Source organism: Halichoeres trimaculatus, unplaced genomic scaffold, assembly GCF_033239565.1.
Source record: "Halichoeres trimaculatus isolate MK-OKI-2021-1 unplaced genomic scaffold, fHalTri1.1 fHalTri1_scaffold_23, whole genome shotgun sequence".
Classification (NCBI taxonomy): domain Eukaryota; kingdom Metazoa; phylum Chordata; class Actinopteri; order Labriformes; family Labridae; genus Halichoeres; species Halichoeres trimaculatus.
The window spans coordinates 14,700,820-14,723,958 of record NW_027437201.1 but is presented as its reverse complement, the minus strand read 5'-3'; the positions used below and the strand labels follow the sequence as shown (position 1 = coordinate 14,723,958).

The 23,139-nt window shown below is 41.7% G+C and overlaps 1 protein-coding gene across 1 annotated transcript in view; it reads right to left on the bottom strand.

Moving 5' to 3' along the window:
- Positions 1–16,668: 16,668 nt before the first annotated feature.
- Positions 16,669–23,139, bottom strand: part of rbfox3a (RNA binding fox-1 homolog 3a) — a 511,621-nt gene continuing 505,150 nt past the window's right edge. The window contains exon 16 of the mRNA XM_074663821.1: positions 16,669–21,685. Within this exon, the coding sequence (XP_074519922.1) occupies positions 21,683–21,685 (3 nt within the window). The 3' untranslated portion in view covers positions 16,669–21,682. The remainder of the gene's footprint in view (positions 21,686–23,139) is intronic.

Below are 23,139 nucleotides of genomic sequence, written 5' to 3'. Positions count from 1 at the left end.
TAATGTATTTTAGGGACTATTATGAACAGCCAAGAGAAACTGTTATAAAGAGGACATCAAAAGGAGCAATTAGCAGATAAGAAGTTGTCCTTTGCTGGGAAAGTTAAGACTTCAAGGTTGTTTACAGTCATTAAGTCACATGGGATGAAACAAAATTTGTTCTTAGGTCATTAAAACCAAATAAGAGGGCAAGAAATCAAGAAAGGAACAACAAGCAAGAGCAACAGACTCCAAAGCGGACATAAAATCAGAGTGTTGTGCAGTTTAATTTGCTAAAGTTGTCTTGTAGTTCATACATGTTTGGTTATTATGTTATGTTATGGTTATTTGAAGTCACCATAGTGCTGTCTGTATCAGATTTCAACTAAAACCATCAGTATGTGAGTATCTGTGTGTGCACCTGTGTGTGTATCATCACTGAAGGAGCAAGAGCCAACAAATGTGTGTCCACACCGCCCCCTGCTGCAGCAGAAGAAAACAACAGGCTGCAGACAGGTGATGGTGTGTATCTCAGAGTAAATTCACTGTTTTCTGATAAGATTAAACAATAATCCATATTCTTTTTATCTAAAAGTTTCCTTTTTGGCACAGATCAACATGTTTCTAATAATTCATCCTTCACCGTGGTCCACATCTCTCTTTCACAATTTAAAACCTGACATCTTGGCTGAGGCTTCAAAAACACAACCCCAAGCACCCTGGGAATAATCTGCTTGAATACATCTAAAGTGCTCTCCCTCCATCACTTTCCTCCCCTCTCATCCCTTCTTCCCTCTCTCTCCCTCCTTCTCCCTCAGCAGAGCTGCGGGCAGTAAAGATGCAGGAAGAAGAGAATCTCTCTACCTGCTCTGATTGTTGTTGCATAATTAAAGATGATGCTCAAAGGAGTGTTACTGAGCCCCAGGTGACACACAAACACGCTTCCTTTTCTCCATCTCTGCTCGCTCCTTCTCTCATCTTGCAGCTTCCTGCCCTCTTATCTCACCTTATCGCTCTGTCTCTTAAAAATCTCTGACATAAATGTTGCTAAACAAGCGTAGACTCTTCTCGAGTTATGAGTGCCATCAAACCATCTCCTGATAAGACTTGGAACTAAACTTGTGCATGCATCTTCTGCAATGACAGATATCTGCAAAGCTTTGAAATCAGTCTGAGTGTCTGTCAGCCTTTTAGCAGGCTCCAGGTCTGTAGCATGTTAAAATGAAGCTGATATTATAAATCAATCAATCAATCAATCAATAAATAAATAAAAACAAAAAACAGGCTGCAAGGTGGGGCAACAGTTAGTGCTGCAGTCTCACAGCAAGAAGGTCACCGGTTTGATTTCCAACTTGGTGGGTCTTTCTATGTCGAGTTAGCATGTTCTCTGCGTGCATGCGTGGGTTCTCTCTGGGTACTCTGGATTCCTCCCACAGTCCAAAAACATGCTCATCAGGTTAGTTGGTCAGTCCAAATTGTCTGTAGGTGTGAGTGTTCGCCTGAAAGGTTATCTGTCCATGTGTCAGCCCTGCAACTGACTGGCAACCAGTCCAGGGTGTGCCCCGCCTCTTGCCCAATGACAGCTGGCTTTAGCCACCTGCAACCCTGCACTATGAAAAGTGGAGTACAGACATAGTGTAGGATTCGGAAAATGAATGAAAAACAAACAAACAAACAAACAAAAATACAAAAAAAAAAAAAAAAACCAACAACAAAAAAGGAACAAACAATTGCAGTTCCCTGGGTGTCCACACGAGGCTGGCTGCAAACCCAAAGACTCCACATTAAGCTCCAGCTCCATGTTATAATTTCCATTTTAAGGGCAGAATTGAACACATCAGCTGTCTGGTACAAGCCTGATATGTATTCATGACAAGTGTATGGTGATTTTTTTGATCCCGTGTTGAAAAGTTATGTATAACTCTACAAGATTAACAGCAGGACTGAGGCGATAGATAGGTAGAGGAGGAGAGGGATTTCTGGAATTTATTTTGTAGTGATGGAAGACAATGGAGCTGCCCCATCAAAAAAAAAAAAACAAAGTAGAAAAAGAGCAGAAGAAAGCCTAACAGGAGAGCAATATAGCACAGCAAAAACACGGGTCAAGCTGTGTTTGTGGTGGATTCTTCATCTCGGAAATACACTTCCAGTTCTAGCCACAGGTGTCACTGCAATCCACACCAAACAGATAGCCATCGCAGCACCTTTGAACCCTCTTTTTTTTTTCTGTCAGTGAGTTTTAGACTTGAATTACTTACTCATTTATATTCAGAAAGCTCGGCTGCAGAGCTTTAAATAATTGCACTTTATTAATGGATTCTTTAGAAGAACAGAGCGTAATGACAGCACAATCAACCTGAAATAAATGCATGCTGGAGATAAAAGAACGACATATCTTAATGCATAAACAACAGCTTTTCTCCTTAACTTAAAGCATCATCTGCAAAAATGTGACTTTCTAACAGGATTATAGCATTGCTGTGTTTGTGCTGAATGTGAATTGAGCGGCTGAGCAGCAGGAGAGAGTTACAGGGGGGAGGGAGGGAGGGAGGGAGAGGGTGACTGACACAGTGACAACAAGTCAAACCAGGCAACTAGAGCAGACTTGACCTGAACCTCTCCTTTGTGTTAGCAGGGGTGTGTGTGTGAGCGTGTGTGTGTGTGTCAGGGCAGGACCTCTCTTCTTCATATCTGTCTGGGTGACAGTGATTGTCGGCCAGTTGCTTGACACCTCAGAGCTGGAAAAAACGGAGGAGGGCAGAGGGAGAAAGAGAAAGAGACAATGTCGACAACATGAAATAATCATCAGCTTCTTCCACTGCGCCTGGAAATATGAAACATTAATACACACACTCCTCCTCCTCCTCCTCCTCCTCATTCAGCCGGTCTCCATCCTGCGCTCCTATCTCTGGGGAGAAAAACTAATAAAGAGGAACAAAAATGCAGGAATGATTAAAAGCTGCTTCTATGCAAGAGAAACATTAAAATCAAACAGAATTGGGGGGAGCAGAGAGAGATGGAGGGCAGGCGGAGACTTATGGAGGAGAGAGGAGAGCAGGTAGACAAAGACAGAGCGATGGGGGAGGAGAGGAGAGAGACGGATGATGCAGGGAGGAGCAGCAGCCTCTTTGTCTCTGTCAATAGTTAATATTCCAGTGGTCGGCCTGACACCTCCACCTCATTTCTGTCTACAAATATTTACACTGGATAGCCCTGTATCCCTGTTTTCTTTGCTGCATAGACACACACACACACATCACACAGTGCATGAAACACACACACATGCATAACTCCTCCTGGCTCTGCACAATTTCTTCAAAACCAGAGTTTAAAAATCCTGCGGAGGATAAATCAACAGGCTTTATGTTACCTTAATGTAGTCTGGATGTTTTTGAAGTCATATGAGGGTAAAAAAATCAGTGTGTTACCATAATATTCAGAAAAGCTGGGGCTACAAAATGTTTCCCAAAATCAAAAACTATTCAAAACTAAATATTCTATCCAGATATATAAAAATGTAACCAAAATGAGGTTCAATATGATAAAAACATGAAAACAGAAAATGTTTGATCTTTTATTGATTTGTTGATGACCCCAAGGTGACCAAACTAGGATAATGAAGGTAGCAGTGGAGGTAGATTCATTCAGGAAACACAGACACAAGTGACCATTGGTAGTTTCATTATGTACACACCAGATAAATTAGGTATTCAGGGTGTTTCTTCTGGTCATTTTTGGGGAGCCGGTATGCACTGCTTTTTCTGGGGTTGAAAGTGGGTTGAAAAGTTTGACACCCCTTTATTATGACTCCATTATACTGCTCTGTGAGAGCTGCTCAACATCTCTGCAGTATTGATATTTAGTATCTTAAAATGGGAGACACTTCTTCACCTCAGTTTATCTTAATAAGGTAAGAAACCAAACAGAACAGAAAAAATTCCAATGAGATCAGACGGAGTAAAACTGTAGTGCAGACAGGCTGTGGTGTCGAAGCGCTCCTTTGAATCTATTTGTGAATTCTTATTGGAATTTTTGCATTACACACATTTTCATTCTACTTGAGTTTCCCCTTCAGGGGTTCAGTTCAGTGCAGTGCAGTTCAGTGCAGTTGAGTTTATTTAAATTCAGTTCAGTTGGGTTGAGTTCACTTATTTTGAGTATAGTTCAGTTCAATTCAATTCAATTCAATTCAATTCAATTCAATTCAATTCAATTCAATTCATTTCAATTCAATTCAATTCAATTCAATTCAGTTTAGTTTGGTTCAGTTCAGTTCAGTTCAGTTCAGTTCAGTTCAGTTCAGTTCAGTACAGTTCAGTTCAGTTCAGTTCAATTCAATTCAATTTAATTCAATTCAATTCAACTCAATTCAATTCAATTCAATTCAATTCAATTCAATTCAATTCAATTCAATTCAGTTCAATTGAATTGAATTGAATTGAATTGAATTGAATTGAATTGAATTGAATTGAATTGAATTCAATTCATTTCAACTCAACTCAACTCAACTCAACTCAACTCAACTCAACTCAACTCAACTCAACTCAACTCAACTCAACTCAACTCAACTCAGTTCAGTTCAATTCAGTTCAATTCAATTCAATTCAATTCAATTCAATTCAATTCATTTCAATTCAATTCAATTCTATTCAATTCAATTCAATTCAATTCAATACAGTTCAGTTCAATTCACTTCACTTCAATACAGTTCAGTTCAGTTCAGTTCAGTTCAGTTCAGTTCAGTTCAGTTCAGTTCAATTCAATTCGACTCACTTCAATTCAATTCGACTCAATTCGATTCAATTCAATTAAATTCAATTCAGTTCAAGTCGATTCTGGTGTTTTAATTTAATAACAGCAAAGGATTGCGTCTAATTGCATGATCCTATAGGGCTCATTACAACCAGTAAAGATGAAGGTCTGTCTTTCTAGTAGTGGACCACATGGAGCATGCAAAATCAAGGCAATACCAAATCCTGAACTTCTGCTCTTACACTTTCCATTTTGGGTTATAAGTGCATTCACACTGACAGTATGGATGCACGCACTCACTGTGATTTTTCAGCTGGTGCACTCTAAAAAGTAAAAAAGTTAAGCGTGCAGCAGTGGACACTTCACACCCTTAAATGGATACCATATTGGCTACGTAGCGAGAAAGGGTGGGAACACATCAAACATTAGTTGATGGTTGTAATCAATGAATAGCAGAAGAACACCTGTGAACAGTGGTGAAATATGATTGAAGTTTCTAGTTAGCAATACGCGGCAGTGTTTGATTTGAGACACTTCCCTTCTTTGGTGCAAGTTTATAAAGCAATGACATCATTAAAAGGCATCATCCTGGAGAAGAAAGTCTTTAGCTTTGAACTTTTTCAGTTTTGATGGATCAAAACTCTAAGATCTCCTGCTGCCACCCACAGGTCAGTTTCACCGGGTGAAGTTCTGTAAAGATGGTTTGAAGACTTTATAAAGCTGATGTTTCAGAGACCTTAAAAGAACCAAACAGAGGTTTCTCCTCCATTTATTATGTTTTTAAATTTTAACAAATCGGAAGCTTCTTTGCTGCAGTGAAAGCGATGAAGCAGTGTGAGGTGGGAGGAAGTCTCCAGTGACCAAAACACCATAAAGCATTTATTGTCTGTGTTGTTGTTATTAGAGTACAAACACACACACTGAGCTGTCTGCAGGGGGTAGAAAAAGAGAAGAAGTACACAGTGGGGAGGTGTAAAGCGGGGTTGACGCCACTTACGGCTTGTTTCAGCGCCTATTTTATGGGTGTTAAAACAACAAAATAGGCTTTTAATGTGGGCCGAGGCCAGATGTCGATGTCGTTTTGGGGAGCTCTCCTCCCTCCTGCCTCCCTGTGTACTTCATTAATCGAGACGTTAAAAGATTTATCTGTGTCTTCTGCTTTGTCGTTTTTTCCTCCACTAACTCCCTTCCTCCCTGTTGTCCTCTTTTGTAATTAAACGGTTCAGGCTGCTGCCCTGTGTGTGTGTGTTGTGTGTGTGTGTGTGTGTGTGTGTGTGTGTGTGTGTGTGTGTGTGTGTGTGTGTGTGTGTGTGTGTGTGTGTGTGTGTGTGTGTGTGTTAGTGTGTGTGCAGTGAGAGCAGACAGACAGTGTTTTGCGCTCCTTCCTCGATGCTTTTTTCTTCCACTTTTTGCAGCAGATGCTTCAGTTCTGCCTTAACGGCCAAGGATTCCAACTTAATTAACACTAAATAATTAAGTGAATAAACATGCTAAGCACAGCAAACTCTCTCCTTCTCTCTAACACACACACACTCACACACACACTGCTGATATTCATATGCTGTATCTGCATCATCTTCAGGGAGCTGCTGTGAGCAGAGGGACAGTGTCGTAAATATAGGTGAGAGGGTTGTTGTAAAGAAACAAGCTCATTCTCCAATCAGTGAAGTAATTAATGTGCTTAATGCCGCCATTAATCATGTTGAGGAGCGCAGGTAGCGCGCTGTCAGTGTTCAGTCTCTGAGGCTGTGACCGTCTGACACGCAGAGACTCCTTCAGAGGTTCATGCAGAGTCAAAAAAAAAGATCTTAAAGAGAACAAAGAGGCTTAGTTATTCATCTGAAATAATTCAACAACTTAGACACACATTTATGCGGAATAACTATTTTATTTACATGAAAATTTGCTGCACGTTTACTCCTCAATCTGACCAATGAGCTTAAGTTTGTTAATAGTTTCTTTGCAGACTTTTAAAAACGACTTAAAGAATTTGGAGGATGGATGTTTTGTCTGATTTTTGTGCCTGTGTCCCCTTTTCTTTTACTTTGAGTTTTAGGATGTTTTAATAAATTATTTTACACATATTTTCCTTTTTATAAATTTCATCCAGGTTTAATTATCACTCCTAAAATAATTCAAGCGACTTAAACATCTCTCCGTGACCAAATGGTGCGGCTAAGTTAAAGCCTTGAACCTTGAATCACCAGAAACAACCTGAGTCTGAGTTTTGTCCTCATTGCTTGTACTGATTTTGGAAGGGGAGAACTTTTTCATTTCAAACTACTGACTTTTGTGACCTTTTACATGTGTAGAAAACATTTTTTTAGCCCCTCACTTGCTTTGCTGCTTGCTGTCTGTTCAGGTCTGATATTGTGTTTGTTTACTCTTGACCATTCCTTCACATGTCCAATGTGTGACTCCAGTCTTTCTTACATTTTCTGGAGAAGAAAACAAAAAATCCTGCACACTGGCCAACTTCCAGAGAAAAAAAACTTTGATAATGCAACATTTCTGTCATAGATGACACCATTTGCTAGACAAATGTTGCATTATTTAAGTTTTTCTCTCTGGAAGTTGGCCAGTGTGCAGGATTTTTCATTTTCTTTTGTAAAATTTGAACTCTTTTGTCTTCATTCGACACACCTGCCCAAGAAGTATATGTGTGAGGATCTGTGCAGTTACATTTTCTGTAGAAATCAGAAGGCAGGCTGCATGTTTGCAGTGTCTCTTGAAGCATTCTTGCAGGGACTGTTGCTCAAAAAGACAACATGGGAATGTAAAGAAGAGAGCAGTTCTGTGCAAAGGAATTTGCAATGATAGACATTTGTGATGATTAAAAGTTTGAGAATAGGGGATAGTACTTTTTGTACATCAGAGGACCTTTTTGTCCATGATGGCCACCATCGCTTCATGAACAGGAAGGGTGGGAACATTTTGAACACTTGGTACATTCTTAATCCTTCTCATTTTTTCTACTTCCTGATGATCAAAGTGATACAAAAATATCACTTTGAACAAAGGTCTCTGAAAAACGTGAACCCCCAGAAAGAACCCTTTTTGGATCCCTTTTTTCTCATAGTGCAGTGAGTAAAAAAGGGCTCTTGCTGTGTGTGTGTGTGTGTGTGTGTGTGTGTGTGTGTGTGTGTGTGTGTGTGTGTGTGTGTGTGTGTGTGTGTGTGTATGTGTGTGCCCATGTGATATCAGTGTGAGTGCATGTCTGTGTGCGCTCCAGGGACCTGCTTCATCAGAGCTCAGCCGAGTGTGTCAGGCGGTGATGTGATCTGGTCCACTGTGACATGCCCTGTACTCCCCCACTACCAAGTACCCACCCCCATCCCCTCCAAACACACATACACACACACACACACACACACACACGGGCGCGTGCACACCCAGCTCTGCTTCAGCGTGGCCCAGAACAATAAGGGCTCATTTGGTGAAATGAATCTGTCTGCCACTGAGGCTCTTCCTCTGAGGAGCCTAATCGCACTCAAATAAATGACTAAACTGTGTAAGTGTGTTTTTTTCTCACTCTCTCTGTAAATGAACACACAGCTGAACACTTTCTTTGTCCAATGCTGTTTTTTAACAGGCAGCTAATATAATCTGAGGCCTGCTGAGGGGACGCCACCTGCCCAGATGTTTGTCTTACAATCACCTAAACCTGGGTTTAAAAGCCTACTGGAACCAGGGCACCAAACTCTGCTCCCAGCACTCCCAGTGCAGCTCCCAGCACTCCCAGTCCCACCGCCTGAGCCACAGTGGCAGCAGTGGTGACTGCAGTTCTGGTGTGAATGGTGGTAATTAATGGATTTACACATTGAGCTCTTGTCAAACACATGCCAAGGGCAGGGAGCTCTCCCAGCACACCACAACGATTAAGTTCTTACACACACTCTCTCACACACACACACACTGGTGAGCACAGTCCCTCTGTTATAATAACCACGTGCATAATTCCATCTCCAGCAGACACACGCAGGCTATTACTCCGACCTGGAGGCCCTTCACTGGAGCTCTGAGACCGGTGAAGGAGCGCTTTATGTGTGAGATGCACAGCATTAGAGGTGAGGAAGAGTCAGATTAAGAGATGGAGGGCAGGTCCCACATTTATAAGTCTTTACTTTCAAATTTCAATCTAGTTTCCTTTTTTTGTTGGTAAACATCACATCAGACTTATCCTCCAGATGCCAACATGACTCTTGAGTCATCTTTGCTCCCCTGCTGCCTCGTCTCCCCTGTCCCGCATCCTCCATCCTCCTCTCAGTCTCCTCCTCCCTTCAACTTTGTCTCCTATTTTTACTCTTCAAAACCTGAGCTTATTCTGCCCTGACCTCCACACTCTCCAGAGATCAACATCCAGCAGCACGATGGTACTCGGCTCAGGGGTCAGGCAATGAAAGAGGCCCGGAGTCAAGAGCAAGAAGTACATTTGTCCCAAATACAGTCCTGCCCAAAACAAAAATCAAAGAGAAAAACCAGTACACACACAAACACTTACTACACTCCAAGTATCAAATCCAACACACCAAAAAAAGTCATAACTATTTATTCCAAGAAAAACTTCAAGAAATAAAAGAAGAGAAATGGATTCAGAGGACTTCCCATCTTCCATCTGTCAAAGCCTTTCTTATTTTCCCTCCTCTAAATATCTCAGGCCATTTGTTTTATTCTAGCCAGGAGAAAGGAGGAAAACACTGACACGCAGAGGGAGGAAGAGGATAAGAGATGTGGAAATAAAAGTCTACGAGGGGAGTAAATAGAAATGGAGGAGGAGAGGAAGAAGAGGGCAGAGGATGGTGCTGTAAACTCTATCTGGCATCCACACTCCAATCACACCCTCCATTTTAAATACCTGCTGGCTGAGCTGTGCGTGCGTGTGTCTGGTGTGTGTGTGTCTGGTGTGTGTGTGTGTGTGTGTGTGTGTGTGTGTGTGTGTGTGTGTGTGTGTGTAAGTGGATGTGACTGAGATAGATGACCAGTAGTAAATAGAGCTATACCTCACAGCCAACAGTGAGCAAGGCCACTGGCCACACAGCAGGATAGTGTAACTCCTGTGTGTGTGTGTGCGTGTGTGTGTGTGTTTGTGAATGCGCGCGTGCGTGCGTGTGTGAGCACGGGTATTCTAAACACTCGAAGTAAAGTCTTTCTTGATTCTTTATCTGAAGGATCAGCTTGTTTTCGATTATAAACAGTGTTTTTATAATTTATGCCATTGGAAGTATTTTCCAGTGGCAGCCTTAATCAAATTCAGAGATCTTCTTCTGGTTTACAAAACATTGACAAGGAGGGCTCCTGCCTATCTGGGATCCCTCATCCAGGTCTATGCTGCTTCTCGCCCACTACTCTCTGCTTGTGAAAGACGCCTGGTGCTTCCAGCCTAGCGTGGCTCCAAATCTCTAGCCAGACTCTTCTCCTCTGTTGTGCCCAAATGGTGGCATGAATTACCTAGCTCTATATCATCCATAGAGTCCCTTTCTACTGTAAGGTCTGACCCTTCTCCTCTTTGCCCTGAGGAGTAGACTTAGTTAGAAGGTCTAAGACCCGTTATTAGTCAATATTAAGCACTGATCATTCACTGCAAAAACTGAAATCTTATCAAGTGTTTTTGTCTTATTTTCAGTAGAAAATTCCTTTTTAGACTCAATATGAGCCAAATTCACATGACCAATCCAGAAAAATGTCTTGTTTAAAGTTATTTAAGGACAAAAATGAGTTCTGAATTGCTCGTAACCAGTAAAAAAATCTGCCAATGGAACAAGAGAAAAGTTACTTGTATTAAGACATTGTTGTAGTCTCAAGGAAATTTTCACGCAATTTTTTCTTGTTCCATTGGCAGATATTTTTTTACTGGTTACAAGCGATTCAAACCTCATTTTTGTACTCTGATAACTTGAAACAAGACATTTTTCTGGATTGATAAGTTGAAAGTGGCTCATATCGAGTATAATGAGACAATTTTTACTTAAAAAAAGACAAAAACACTTGATAAGATTGCAGTTTTTTGCAGTGTTGAATGCTGTTGAAGTTTGAACTATATTGTTGCAGCAATAAACTGTGGTTAGTTATGGCTACATTACTCTACATGGAAAAAAACTTTTTGCACTAAATGGCAACACCTGGAGCCAAATAACTTGTAGCAGTTTGTCACACCAACTGAGGATTTCCCTTCTGTCAAAATTCTTGCTTGGTTGTTGTACGCCGCTTTGGACAAACATGTCAGCAAAATGAGACTGTAGAACAGTAACAACTCAGTATAAAACCTTAAGTCTGTTTGAGTTTTTACTTCTTTCAAATCTTTTTCACAGTGCAAAAACTGAAGTACCTCGAGTGTTATTTTGTAAGAAATCATTTTAGATTTAAAAACAACTTAGAGACATCTCTTTGAGAATTAATATGTCACTTCAAAGAGACTGTCCACTTAACAGGGTTATAAGATAGAAATAGACCTGGATGAAGAAAAGTTCTCAAGCTTCTGCACAAACAACAAAAGGTATGGATATGACAAGCCCTCAAAGTGGGGTGTTTTGCATCAAAACAGGGTGTAGTTTTACCCTAAACTCACCGTGCATGATGAGGCCTTGGCACAGTCCTCTACCAAATGCTGAAGCTCCAAGATCATTGAACATATCTGTCGCCTCTTTGCCTCCAAAAAATTGTGAGTTAGCATTTTTATTGTAGCAGCTGCTGCCTTAACTGAGACCATGTCAGTGTCTTACACAGTCTATGGTATCAACATCAGCTCAGTGTGGTCCATTTCAGACATAATCCCCATTGATTTTGACTGTTAGCTGAAGGTACACACACCTCTGCCAGTTGAGAGCAGCTCACCTGAACCAGGAGTGACAGAAAATCGTAGAATGTCAGGAGAAGTCACCAGTAATTGTCAGTAATTCGCCGCTCTAATCGCCCGGAGAACACATTCAGCAGTTATTGCCTTTCAATTATCTCCGATTATGAATAAATTATAGAGCAAACAGAGCTGATGTAATTTGTGGGAAGCTTTTATTTTCATACTCAGTGTTGGATCTACAAATTGGAAAATGGACGAGGTGGGATTTGGATGGAGCTCAAGGAGGATGGCGCCGACGTGGAGCAGAGAAGAAATAAAGGTAGAAGGAACTTTTTGTCTTATCACCCTTCTTAATTTATGGGATTGCAACATCACTGAACTTGAAAAGTAACTTGATAAACTCCTACTTTCTGCAAATAATCTCTTTTTGATTTCTTTTTCTGTGTGCAGAGGAGTCGTTAACACACAGAGAAGCAGCTGTGTTGGATTTTTTGTTTCCAGTGGCTGTAAAAAAGATTAAACAGCCATTTAATTTCAATGTTTATTGCAACTTTTGCTCCCTAAAGACTGTGCGCCCGTCACAAACAGGTAGAGTAACCAGGTGTTAAATGCAGTACAGAGGATGCAGCAGCAGAGCGGTGAACATGACTGATGGCGTCCTGTCTGTGTGTGTGTTCATGTGGCGTGCCTTAATAATGACACCATGAGATGGCTGACACATCTCCTCTGCCTCTGAAGAGACCATTTTAGTGGGGATTTATTTTGTGGAATGAATTACCCTGTATAATTAAAAACCTTAATCTCTTTTTTCCCCTCAACAAAACAATTTTGTTCAAACCCAGAGAAGCAATCCAAAATTAATTTACCGCACCACTGAGTAGTATTAATGCTGTGCCAGTCCCTCCCCCCTTAGCCACCCATCCACATCCTCATCTCTTACATGGGTTATGTGATATGAGATGATAGGCAGTGTGTTGTAACATGGGATGTTCCCCGTGTAATCATCAGGAGCAGAACAATACACAGAGGACGGCGGGTATTAGCTCTAATAGACTGTCCTGTGGGGGACTATTGTCTGACGTGTGTGTGTGTGTGTGCAGGTTTGTTCAGCTTTAGCCTTTCTCGTAGTACGACTCGCTCATGTACGCCATTAAGGGGCCCGGAAGGAGCATGTCACGCTGCTTTTCTGCTTTACTCCACTCATTTTAATGCGGCTTTGTTTCCTGATTTATCAACCACTTAATGAGCGAATCAGTCACTCCGTCCAAATCTACAAAAAAATCCCGTCTACCTCAGGATTTTCTTGGTGCTTTGGCTTCTAACTGCGAACTCATCAGAAATATAACTGCTGGGACATAAAGAAGAATATTCAAAGTAATAATAATCAGAGAGATTCAAACAAAGCTTCATAGTTGTATTTGCAGTATGATAAAGTGGAGGATGGTGGAGCCATGTAAGAGTCGAGCTGAAGAAACTGGCTCTGCAGCTCACTTGTGTGTGAAGAAGCATTTTTCAGCTGTCAGAGTTACAACAATGGCTGAGCTCCAGAAGCACCGCTGCAATTAGAGGCTTTTCTCCAAGATGCCACCAAAGGGACAGAGACTGAAGGTTTGAAATTCTTGCTTTGCATCAGGCTGGTAACGTCTAGGATTAAAAAAAATGAGCACTAAGTCAGGTTCTAACTGCTTATCAATACTGCTTGCACTGATTTGTACCTTGGGGCCCTTAGCTTCTGCTCCCCCTGCCTTGGCTTTCCATGCATACACATGGAAGGAAGGAGAGGTGTGCTCTGCCTGCCTCAGGCTTTGACATTCCCATACGGAAGAGCAGGGAGGTCAGGAGAGATTTGGAAACCAAAAAGCAAAGTCAATTCTTTCTTTTGTTCTGTGTACTAAGCTTATAATCAATAAAGTATTTCTGATTCTTGTTGGAGGGTATTCTGTTTTATTTTTGGTGCAAATCAGGAATTTTGTCGTCTCTTCCTTGAAAGACAATGACCAACCGTGATGCTGGTAGGACAGGCTCTTAGAAGTACCACGGCTTGTTCCAGCAGCTCTTTAGTCTAATAAATAAGTCCAGTCAGCTAACACCACAAATAGCATCTGATTCTGCAGCAAACACTGCCATTAACTATTTAATTAGCCAGCTAATTAATTAGCCTCAAGCGTCGACAGTAAAACTCTGATAACTGATAGCATTTAAAAGCTCAAAGTCTCTTTCCAGCTCCACCTGCTCCTCCACATATAGTCAACTTCCATGATGCCACAGTGAACTCCCATTGGAGCTACAGCAGATCATTTTATCAGTTTGTGTTTTGGATTAAGGAAATGGAAGACAATCTACGTAATATCCCTTAAATGAAATCCAACTCTTTTCTTAAGGGACCAATCAGTAACTAGTCTGTCCTGCACAGCGAGACCACCGAGAACCCTCTGGGGTCAGAAGAAGCTGCTAAATCAGCTGAATCTATTGTCTTGGACAGTGGCGACGGAGGGGATTGTTTAGTACACAATGGAAGGTGATGACAAAGTGCTGCAGACGAGGATCAATGCTACGAGGTGTGCATGACTGTTTTTCCTCTTCCTGTGTGTCGATGCGGTGTGTGTTGTGTGTGTTCCCTGGTTACTGTAGTGGAAAGGGAACGGGGGATGTGAGGTGGGACGGGGGATCGATGAGGCATTTGTTTTGTTTAGGTAAATGATGTGGTGGAGATGGACAACAGCACTCTGTCTTCTGTCCCTAAGGAGACGGAAGACAAATGGCTATTAGTGTCCCATCATCCTTCTCTCTCTCTCACACACACACACTCACACACACTCTTCCCCTCACTCAATGGGACTGGCATTGTGCTGGGTAAGCCTGAGAGCCAGACTAGTGGACTTTGATGCTCTTTTCGATGTGTGGGGCTGTATAGGAAGCCAAATTTAGTCTGGCGTCTGATGAACAGTATTGCGGGCTGTACTGTACGTACTCTGCACCTTTGATCATATAATTGAGCCTGGGTTAAAAGGGACGGGGAGAGAGTCAGCCTTCATCATGGTTTAATCAGCCGTCATTATGCAGACCAGACAAAAAATGTGAAGGGGCAGAACTTGTTTAGACAAGGAAAGGTCTTACAGCTTTTTTAAAACTTTGACAGCCAAAGAGCGTACTCCTCCTAGACTTTGAATCCTTCAACTTAAGGCTTATTTTTGCTCCATTTGAAAGGTTAGAGCCTTCTGACAGTGCTCTATGTTCATTCCACTCTTATTTCAGCACGTTTTCTTGAAGCTTACGAATGGGGACCAAACTTTGCAGTACCACAAAGAATTTTGGTTGCAGTAGTTTGAAAAGAGAACACTCATCTTACACCAAACTTCAACCAGATCCAGATCCATCTGGTCCATCTCTGTTCTTTCCTAATGTGATGACTCCATATAATAATTCAATTTCTGTTATAATAAGCAGAGCCGGACTTGGTGTCAACAGGTGGATCAACACTGATGAAGAGGGGCTTGTCCCAAAGTGACAATGGGTGATGACAGACAAGGGGGGATGGAGCTTACGCTTAACAAGGCAGGGACAAATCTGGTGGATGTCCAGCAATAGCTGAGTCTGCATTGAGGGAAGCAGACTACAAGATGTCATCCAAACATTAGCTGTCCAATCTAACATGTAAATGAGTGGCGGGTTGATTTATAGCATTGAGCAAGTCAAATACCTACAGAGAAACACTAAACTTTTATACCTGTGAGTCGAGCACTAAAGGGCAACTTCGGTGCGCGTGCTCATATACTCACTCAGACAAACATTGTGCAGCTCGGAGTCCTTCAGAAGTTATTTAGATCCAACCGATTTTAGCCGCACTTAGCGGGGGCCACGGCAAGGGAGCTTCAGCGCAGGACATAATCTCTGCAAAATCGTTCATTTTGGCTATATTTTTTCATCCATCGCCAGTGTCATCATAAAGTCAGCTCATCTACCGTCTCGTGCCACACAGTTGTCCAGCTAAGGTCAAAACTCAGACATAAAATCACATCAGGGGATCTAGTCTTGTCTGCGTATACATTCAGAAAAAAGAGTTGGACTTCTGGCTGAGAACATCCCACTCCGCTTCAATTGGCAAATCAATTGATGTGTTGAAGCACAGCTTCTTTATTTTTTATTGTCCCCTCCCCCTCTACTGGGTGAAATTTGCTCATGCTGAACACTCAGGTGTTCCTGGACCTTTCGAGTCTCACCAAATCCAACCACAGTCCAATAGCAATCACATCATCTAGTCCTGTAAATCGAGCTATGCTCAGTCCATTTTCAGTCCAACTAAGCTGTTTACAGGCATCTTGCCAATCCGATCTTGTGCTGACTAAGCTCACACTCCACTTTCTTAAGCTGCATGTAAACGTACTAAGTGATTTCTGTGTTTGGATATGTTCAAGAAGGGAATGCTCTCTGTTTAAGAACACATTCCCCAAACAATCCAGGTGTAAAAACATCTGTATTGAGATGCTAAAGTGATGACACTTGATTTCGGTGGATGGTGAATCTTCTAAACTGGCATCAAAATGCAGAAAAAAGGTTAATGAGCTTCCTTACCTTCACTGTAACGCCTCTGCATCTTCATCCAGCAGCTGTGAGGAGAGATGAGTCCTCAAACATCGATGGACCTGCAGCACGCTCTGGGTTTGTTTGGTCAGGAAAAAAAACGGTTTCGATCTAATCTGGCTTTCACAAAGAAATATATACCTATATGAAGTGAAGTGGTCAGACATCGAAAATGCTCAATCGAAGCTCTGGAAGATGTGCAAAATAAAAGTGTTGAAGCTGGACCCAGAAGATGAGAAATCTATCCAAAGAAAGTGAAGAGAAAGGAAACCTGAACCACTAGAAGGAGCCATTTATCTGTGAATCAGAGGGCATGCTGGGAGACAAAACACTCTTACAGTAAACAGTTATAAACAAATACTTTAATTTTAGGGTAATTTATTTCTGTCTGATAATATGTAATTCCATCACATCTTCTTTTGACTCTGTGAAAAAAATGCTTCAGAAAATGTAAAATATGAAGTAAAGTTGATCTTCAATGACATCATATCTGACCCAGATCTAATCTCTATTATATTTATTAATAATTCAAATATAACACATTTTAATCTGTTTCTGCATCATTTTTAAAACCATCACTCTTTCTTATGTGTGCATGATCAGATTTATTTCTGCAGATGATGTAAAACCACATAAACTGCATTAATAGGTAACTTACTGAGGAAAGAAATGTTTATTCATATTAATCATGGTATTAATAACTGTAATAATAACTGTGATAATAATGTACCAATATCTGTAATAAATAGTATTGTTTCTTTGAAGCACATTGGGAGCATACAGAAATGAAATCGGGGAAGGAAACCAAAAGAAACCAACAGAAAGAACCGAACCGGGCGGGTACAAGAGCTGAACAGAAACAGTTTGGATTGCACAGGTCAAGTAAAGCCACAGCCACACATGAAGAGTCTTTTTGTTGTTCTAATATACAGTAATACAAGTTCTGCTGTTTACAGAGAGAAAGGGAGGATCTGTACAGAAGAAATACAAAAGCACATTGAAGCCTCAAACAGATAAAACAGACGGACGAATACAAACAGAATGGAAGGAAATTCCTCTTTTTCTTTCTCTTTTACTCACTGTCACCATTCAAACCTTTGTGCTTTGGGGATCTGCATAGGACTGGGAGGCTGTGGGGGTTTGGGGGAGTGAAGTGGGTGTCTGAAGGCAGCAGTATACCCACAGCACAAGACCGGGAACTGATCCCACAACCCGCATGAGGGCTTAGGCCTCCCACATGGGGCGCCTGTTTCCTTTCCTGTAGACAAGTCTGTTCGATGAGATTTAGATTTCAGATGTCAGTGGCACTGTGCCCTAAATATCAATGTTCTGGTGAACTCTCCAGTGTTGGATATTAAATATCTAGCCAGAATTAAAAAAAAAAAAAAAAAACTACAAGAGGGTTTTATTTTGTTCCATTAGGCAACTAAATTTATCTTCTTTATTGTTGGAGCTGCTTTGATTGGGTAATTTCGTAGATAACTAACGCAGTTAAATCACGAATATACAGAAGTTTTGCAATAAAGATGATGCTGAATGACCTAATTTTTATTTTCAAGACAAATTTGACAGAATTTGAGAAAAAAAATCTCTATTAAAATAAAAAGCAAACAAACAAACAAACAAAAAAAAATTAGAAGGAAAAGAAACAAAAACTTTTGCTTTTGGATTTAAATGTTAAGTTTTCTGATTGTAAAATGGCCCTAAAATTTTGTGTTGAGATGCCCAGTTTTCATTCTCCTGCACTGCATCATATCTACATTAAACACTGTTTTTTTTTTTTTAGCTTAAATAGGTTGTGCACACACTGCTCATATTTTCTTTTAAAAGAAGCAAGATGATACATTTTACAAAGAAACTTGTGCAGACAATCAAAGTTGATGCAAAATGAAATCCTGTGTCCTACTTTGTCTCTGCAGAGAGTATACTGTTGCTTTCCATGTGGAGGTCAGTGGGCAGGGGAGGTAGGTGTGGTTGTGGGGGTGAAAGGAGGGGACTAAGGGGGAGGTGAGGTCTGTTTGCCAGGAGGTTTTTCAAGGATAATAGCTGCTTAAGGGCTTGCATCTGAGGTATACACATTATACTGAAACATAGGGAGAGTTTTGCAGAAGACCCATTCAGGTTTTGGTAGGAAGCTCAAGGATTGTTTGTATAGTATGTGCACCGTGGAGCGGGTGTTTCCATCAGGGTGGAGGGCTCTGCAGGGGGGAGGATGGAGGGACTCAGGAGGACATGCTAGCTGGAACAGAACGGTTTTCTCAGGGTTACAGTACTCAGCCACAGAGAATACCAGCGCTGAAAGAAAGCTGCTTCACACCCTTTTTTTAATCTCCGACTGCTAATGAATGGACAGCATTTACAGTACGTGTAAACAGGACAGAAGTGTTGAACCAACAGCAGGAAGAACAGAAAAGTTTAGGATGAGAAGCAGAGATCTGAGGATACCTGGATCTCTCCTAAGATTGACATCGTTAGTTGTTTTTCAGTAGTTTTTTTTCTGTTTGTTTTCAGTAAAGTCCCAGTCTGTTTTTCTTTTTGTTCCACTTTAACGGATCAGAAGTGGACTGCTGTGGGTCGGTGGTGGACAGGTATTTTTAAAAAGTCACTCCACCAGATGCTCCCACACACCCGTGTAGTCTTTGAAGAAGTTTTAAGAAGTCCATCCAGAGAACAGTCGAGCACTGTAAGAACTGTTTCCTCCAATTTGTACAGCTGACACAGCAAACATAGAGGGTATACCCGCTCTGACACACAAAATCCAAATCTGACTGAAACACAGAGAAATGAATCCTCGCCAGCGAAGGAAGAGGAGGAGGAGAGAATGTTTAACTTCTCCTGCTTTGCTTAAGATCTGAATGAGGTGGACAAAATAACAGGAACAAAACAAAAGCTCTGAATCTGTCATATCTGCAAAACAAGAAAGTTCACTCCTCAAATGCTCCACAAATACAGTCCTCATGCAGGCAAAGATGTGCCTCCTCCTTCCTAACCCCATCACTTTCTCCTCTGTAACCTTTGGTCACTCTGTGCACCAAGATTTTGGGTTAATTTTTGGATTAGGCTTCCAGGAAATCCAAAGCATCCTGATTAAACCACAGTGCATCCAATAGTGGAGCCGTTAGCACCAAGCAAAGCTTCATCTTAATTTTGGCATAAGTGGATGCTTTTAGGAGTAGGATGTCCATAATTTGTGAGCACATAAAGTTGAAAACAGCTTGAACTTTGATCAAAGTAAGCATATATCTTGGCCACACCTTGCTCAAATGTTTGCTGATCAGTCGTGTTTGCAAGCTTTGCTGGCTCCAAAATAACCTCCAAGGCTTTACATTGGTAGCTCTTTCAAATCTGCATACACAGTCTACAGGAAGACTCTTGCACTGTGCAGAAAGGACCCGTCAAGCTGCAAACTGTTCATGGCTATAACAGGTTTTAGAATCCTGTTCACACTTAAGCAGTGATGCTGATACCTGCCAAAATGTCTGTTTCCTTCATTTCGTCCACCCCATGTACCACCAGTGAGAGTGGATCCACTCACTTGTATTCTGCCTCTTCCTCCTCCTCCTCTCCACCCCCCACATTGCACCACACACAGCACCTTGATAACGCTCAAGGGGGGTGGGAGACAAAGACAGAGGGAGAGAGAAGAGACGAGGAGAAATCTCAGGAAGAAAAATCAATATTTCAAAAAATTTCTTCTAATCTTCCCCTCCTCCATCTCGTCTTTCTCTGGCACACAGGACAGGCCGCTCCCCCCACCCTCTCCTTGTTCTTATCAAATTTGAAAAGCCTGGCTGCGAAAAATTCGGACTGACCCCGTAATGATTACACATCTCTGTCTCTCCGACTGGATCCCACACTGGCTGCAGCGCTCTGGTTTCCCTTTTTAAATCCATACTTCCTTTTCTTGCTCTCCCTACTTCGACCATGGCGTTACAGTCTGTCTGGGTCAGCAGAAGAAGAAGAAGTCCAGCATATTATCAGAAACATTTTTGCTATATCATTTACACATGTATATAATTTACAGAATACTGTTTGTTTTTTTTAAGTATATAGAAAACAACAACATCTACCTAAAAAGTTTTACATTCAGTAGCTGAACCAAAGGGAAACCCAACGAATGTCAACAGAAGAAAACATCACACAAGTAGAAACCTCATCATACATCGACAGTGCATTGAATCCTGCATGAAAGTTGGAAATCAAAGGCAAACTTATGTCCAAGAGTTGCAGATCACAAATAGATATATCTATATTCATATATAAATGTTTTTTTCTTCTTACTGGTAATACAATAAATACAACATTAGTAAATGGCTACAACTGACTCTCCGACCATGCCTGACAGCATGTTATTAGTACAACGTTTAAATATAGAAGGATGTCACTAAAGTAGAGATCCATATAAATAGAAAGGTTTAAAGAGACTCTTAGGAAAACTTTGTGACACTTTTTTAAGACTTCACACGGGGCGTTTCGCTCCCTCGTATCCCACCATCGCTCCCTTCTTGGTGGTGGAAGTCGAGGAAGATGGATGGAAGGAGTTTCCTCTGACACTCCCAAGCGGACAGCTCCCATGTTTCTAATTTGTACAACCCACTCGGACTGCCGATTCCACCCACCCCCACCCCAGCCCACCCAACACGATGTACAAAAGCAGTTTACTACACAGCACAGCCACCTCAAACCACAACACTACAATGACATGTTTGGTCGTGATGTCAGGGGCCGCTGGGCGTCCAGCAGACACGACGTACTACTCAAGCTTCAGCTCCGCCTTTTTTAATTTTTTTTACATCCGACAGAGAGCTCCGACAAACGCAGGGATACTTATTTACCTAAATGCTTATTTTTGGAGTCTAAAGACGAAACTAACAGGTAGTTACGACTACACTACTGCAGTTTGTTAGTGGAAGACAGGCTGAGAAAGCTCTAAAGATTACTCCTCTTAGCGACATGTCTGCTGGACCAGCTACCCCCAAACCCCTCTACACACTCACACACACACAAAAGACCAGCCACACATACACACCAAGTCTACACCCTCCTCGACACCTCTGCCCAGTCCAGCAGAGGGTCGGGGGGAATCAGAAGACAGGATCTCCTCAGCTCTCCTCCTTCTTCGAACGACATTTATCCCCAAGTTTCTTTTTTTTGTATACATACTTACTATATTACACACATATAATATATCATATGTATATACGTACATTAGTGTTTGCTCTTTTTGGAAATCATAAACTTAAAAAAGTTTACAAAAATAAAATGTTTTATGGTGACCTCTCTAATTGGTCTCTTACGCTTAGCAAGGCTTGTTTTTCAGGGGTCAGAGCCAGCAGGCTCTTGTCCCCCCGGACTACAGGCTCAACGGTTCAGGCCCCGATTCAGAGCAGGTCCACAAACATCCATCGTCCATTTGTCAGATCCTCTTTCGTTCCTGATAGAAGGCCGGGCTCCTTTACAAATCTGCTGTCTTTGTTTGAGTTGATGTTTTTTTTAAGCGTCCTTCTGTGTCCACGTTGTTCTTCTCTTTTTTATGTTGATGTCCATCTGAACTCATCCCTCTAGTCTTTCTTTTATTTACTACAAAAAGAGAGAACAAGCAGGTCAGTGTAAAGCAGATCTACATTTGAGGAAGATGATTTTGTTTTTGTGTGTTGAGTGTTGAGTGTGTGGGACAAAACGTTCATAAATATAAGGACGAGTTAAACAAAAACCACACCTTTCATTGTTATTACACCTGTGTCCCGAGTCTTTGAGCACAGGACAGTCCTGACTTTCTCACAAAGAGGGAACAAGCAGCTCATCACACTGCAGCATCAGACGGAAAAGCAAAGAGGAGTGAAGGAGAGACCGAGGCCGGCTATTTCCTGGGAGGCTCTCATCTTTGCAGAATGCCTTTAATTCTGGGAGATGAGCAGAGGTGCTGCGTGTTTGAGTGTGTGTGTGTGAGTGTGTGTGTGTCGGGGGAGGTTGGATCTTCAGAAGCAAGAACAGAAGAAGCCGACTTTAATTTCAGCATAGCTTTGTAGTTGCTCCGTCCCGCCCCTCCAAAGAAAGACAAAGAGGCAGAGACAGAACCTGCTACACCACTGAGTCGCCAATCACAGCCAATAACGGCCTCCTCTTGTCTCAGCTCAGCTCCCTCCCAGATACATTTTCATATCAGGGCCTTTGTGAGGATTTAGCCTCAGAGGGGAAAGGAAGAAGGAAGGGTGAAATAGGGGAAAAGAAGTTTGGAGAGTCTCGCTGAGAGCTGTGCTGAGCTGACATCGATGTTAAACACTTTGGGCAAACACTTCCAGCAGATGTTGATGGTTTGAGAAGTCTTTGCCACCCCCAGGCCTACTTCAGCTTCCTGAACTATCACAAGCAAACTTGACTCAATCTGTATACACATTTATCCATACGCCCAGGGAGGAACTTGTCAGTGAGGGGAAAAATGACTTTGGTTGGAAGAGTTTTGGCCTGAACAGTTTGGGAGCCAAAGGATATTGGTTCACTGGTTTCAATGCAATTACAGAGTCACTTCGCTCTCATTTTGCTGGTGATTTTACTTCTTTATTTCTTGCTGAAAAAAAAAAACTGGTCTTAGAAGTCATCCCTACACTTCAACCTAGGTCTTCACATCTCAAGTCTAGAGCTGAGCCTCAGAGCTCAGGTGTTTGGTTTCTGGTGTAGCCAGAGGTTATTTGCGCAGAGACTTCCCAAATCATTACCTGCATTTGTTATCAAAGGTACCATGAAATGTATCACAAAACCCCTCAACTTCACTTCCTGAAATGCTCTAGGTCTATTATGGCCCCTGTCAGGCATAGGCCAAGGGAATCTTACTACTCTCTGCAACTGGTGCACCTGCTTCTTATTTTCTGCAACCAAGTGACTTAAAGCTCAAGGTTGGAGATGAAGTCCAGGGAAGACATCTTGTAAAACGCTTAAATAAATGTAAATAAAGTCAGATAAGGTTTTTGACTCAGATAGAGATGACTATAAAAACACAACTTTGTCCCTAGGCTTGTTTCTGAATCCATTTGCCA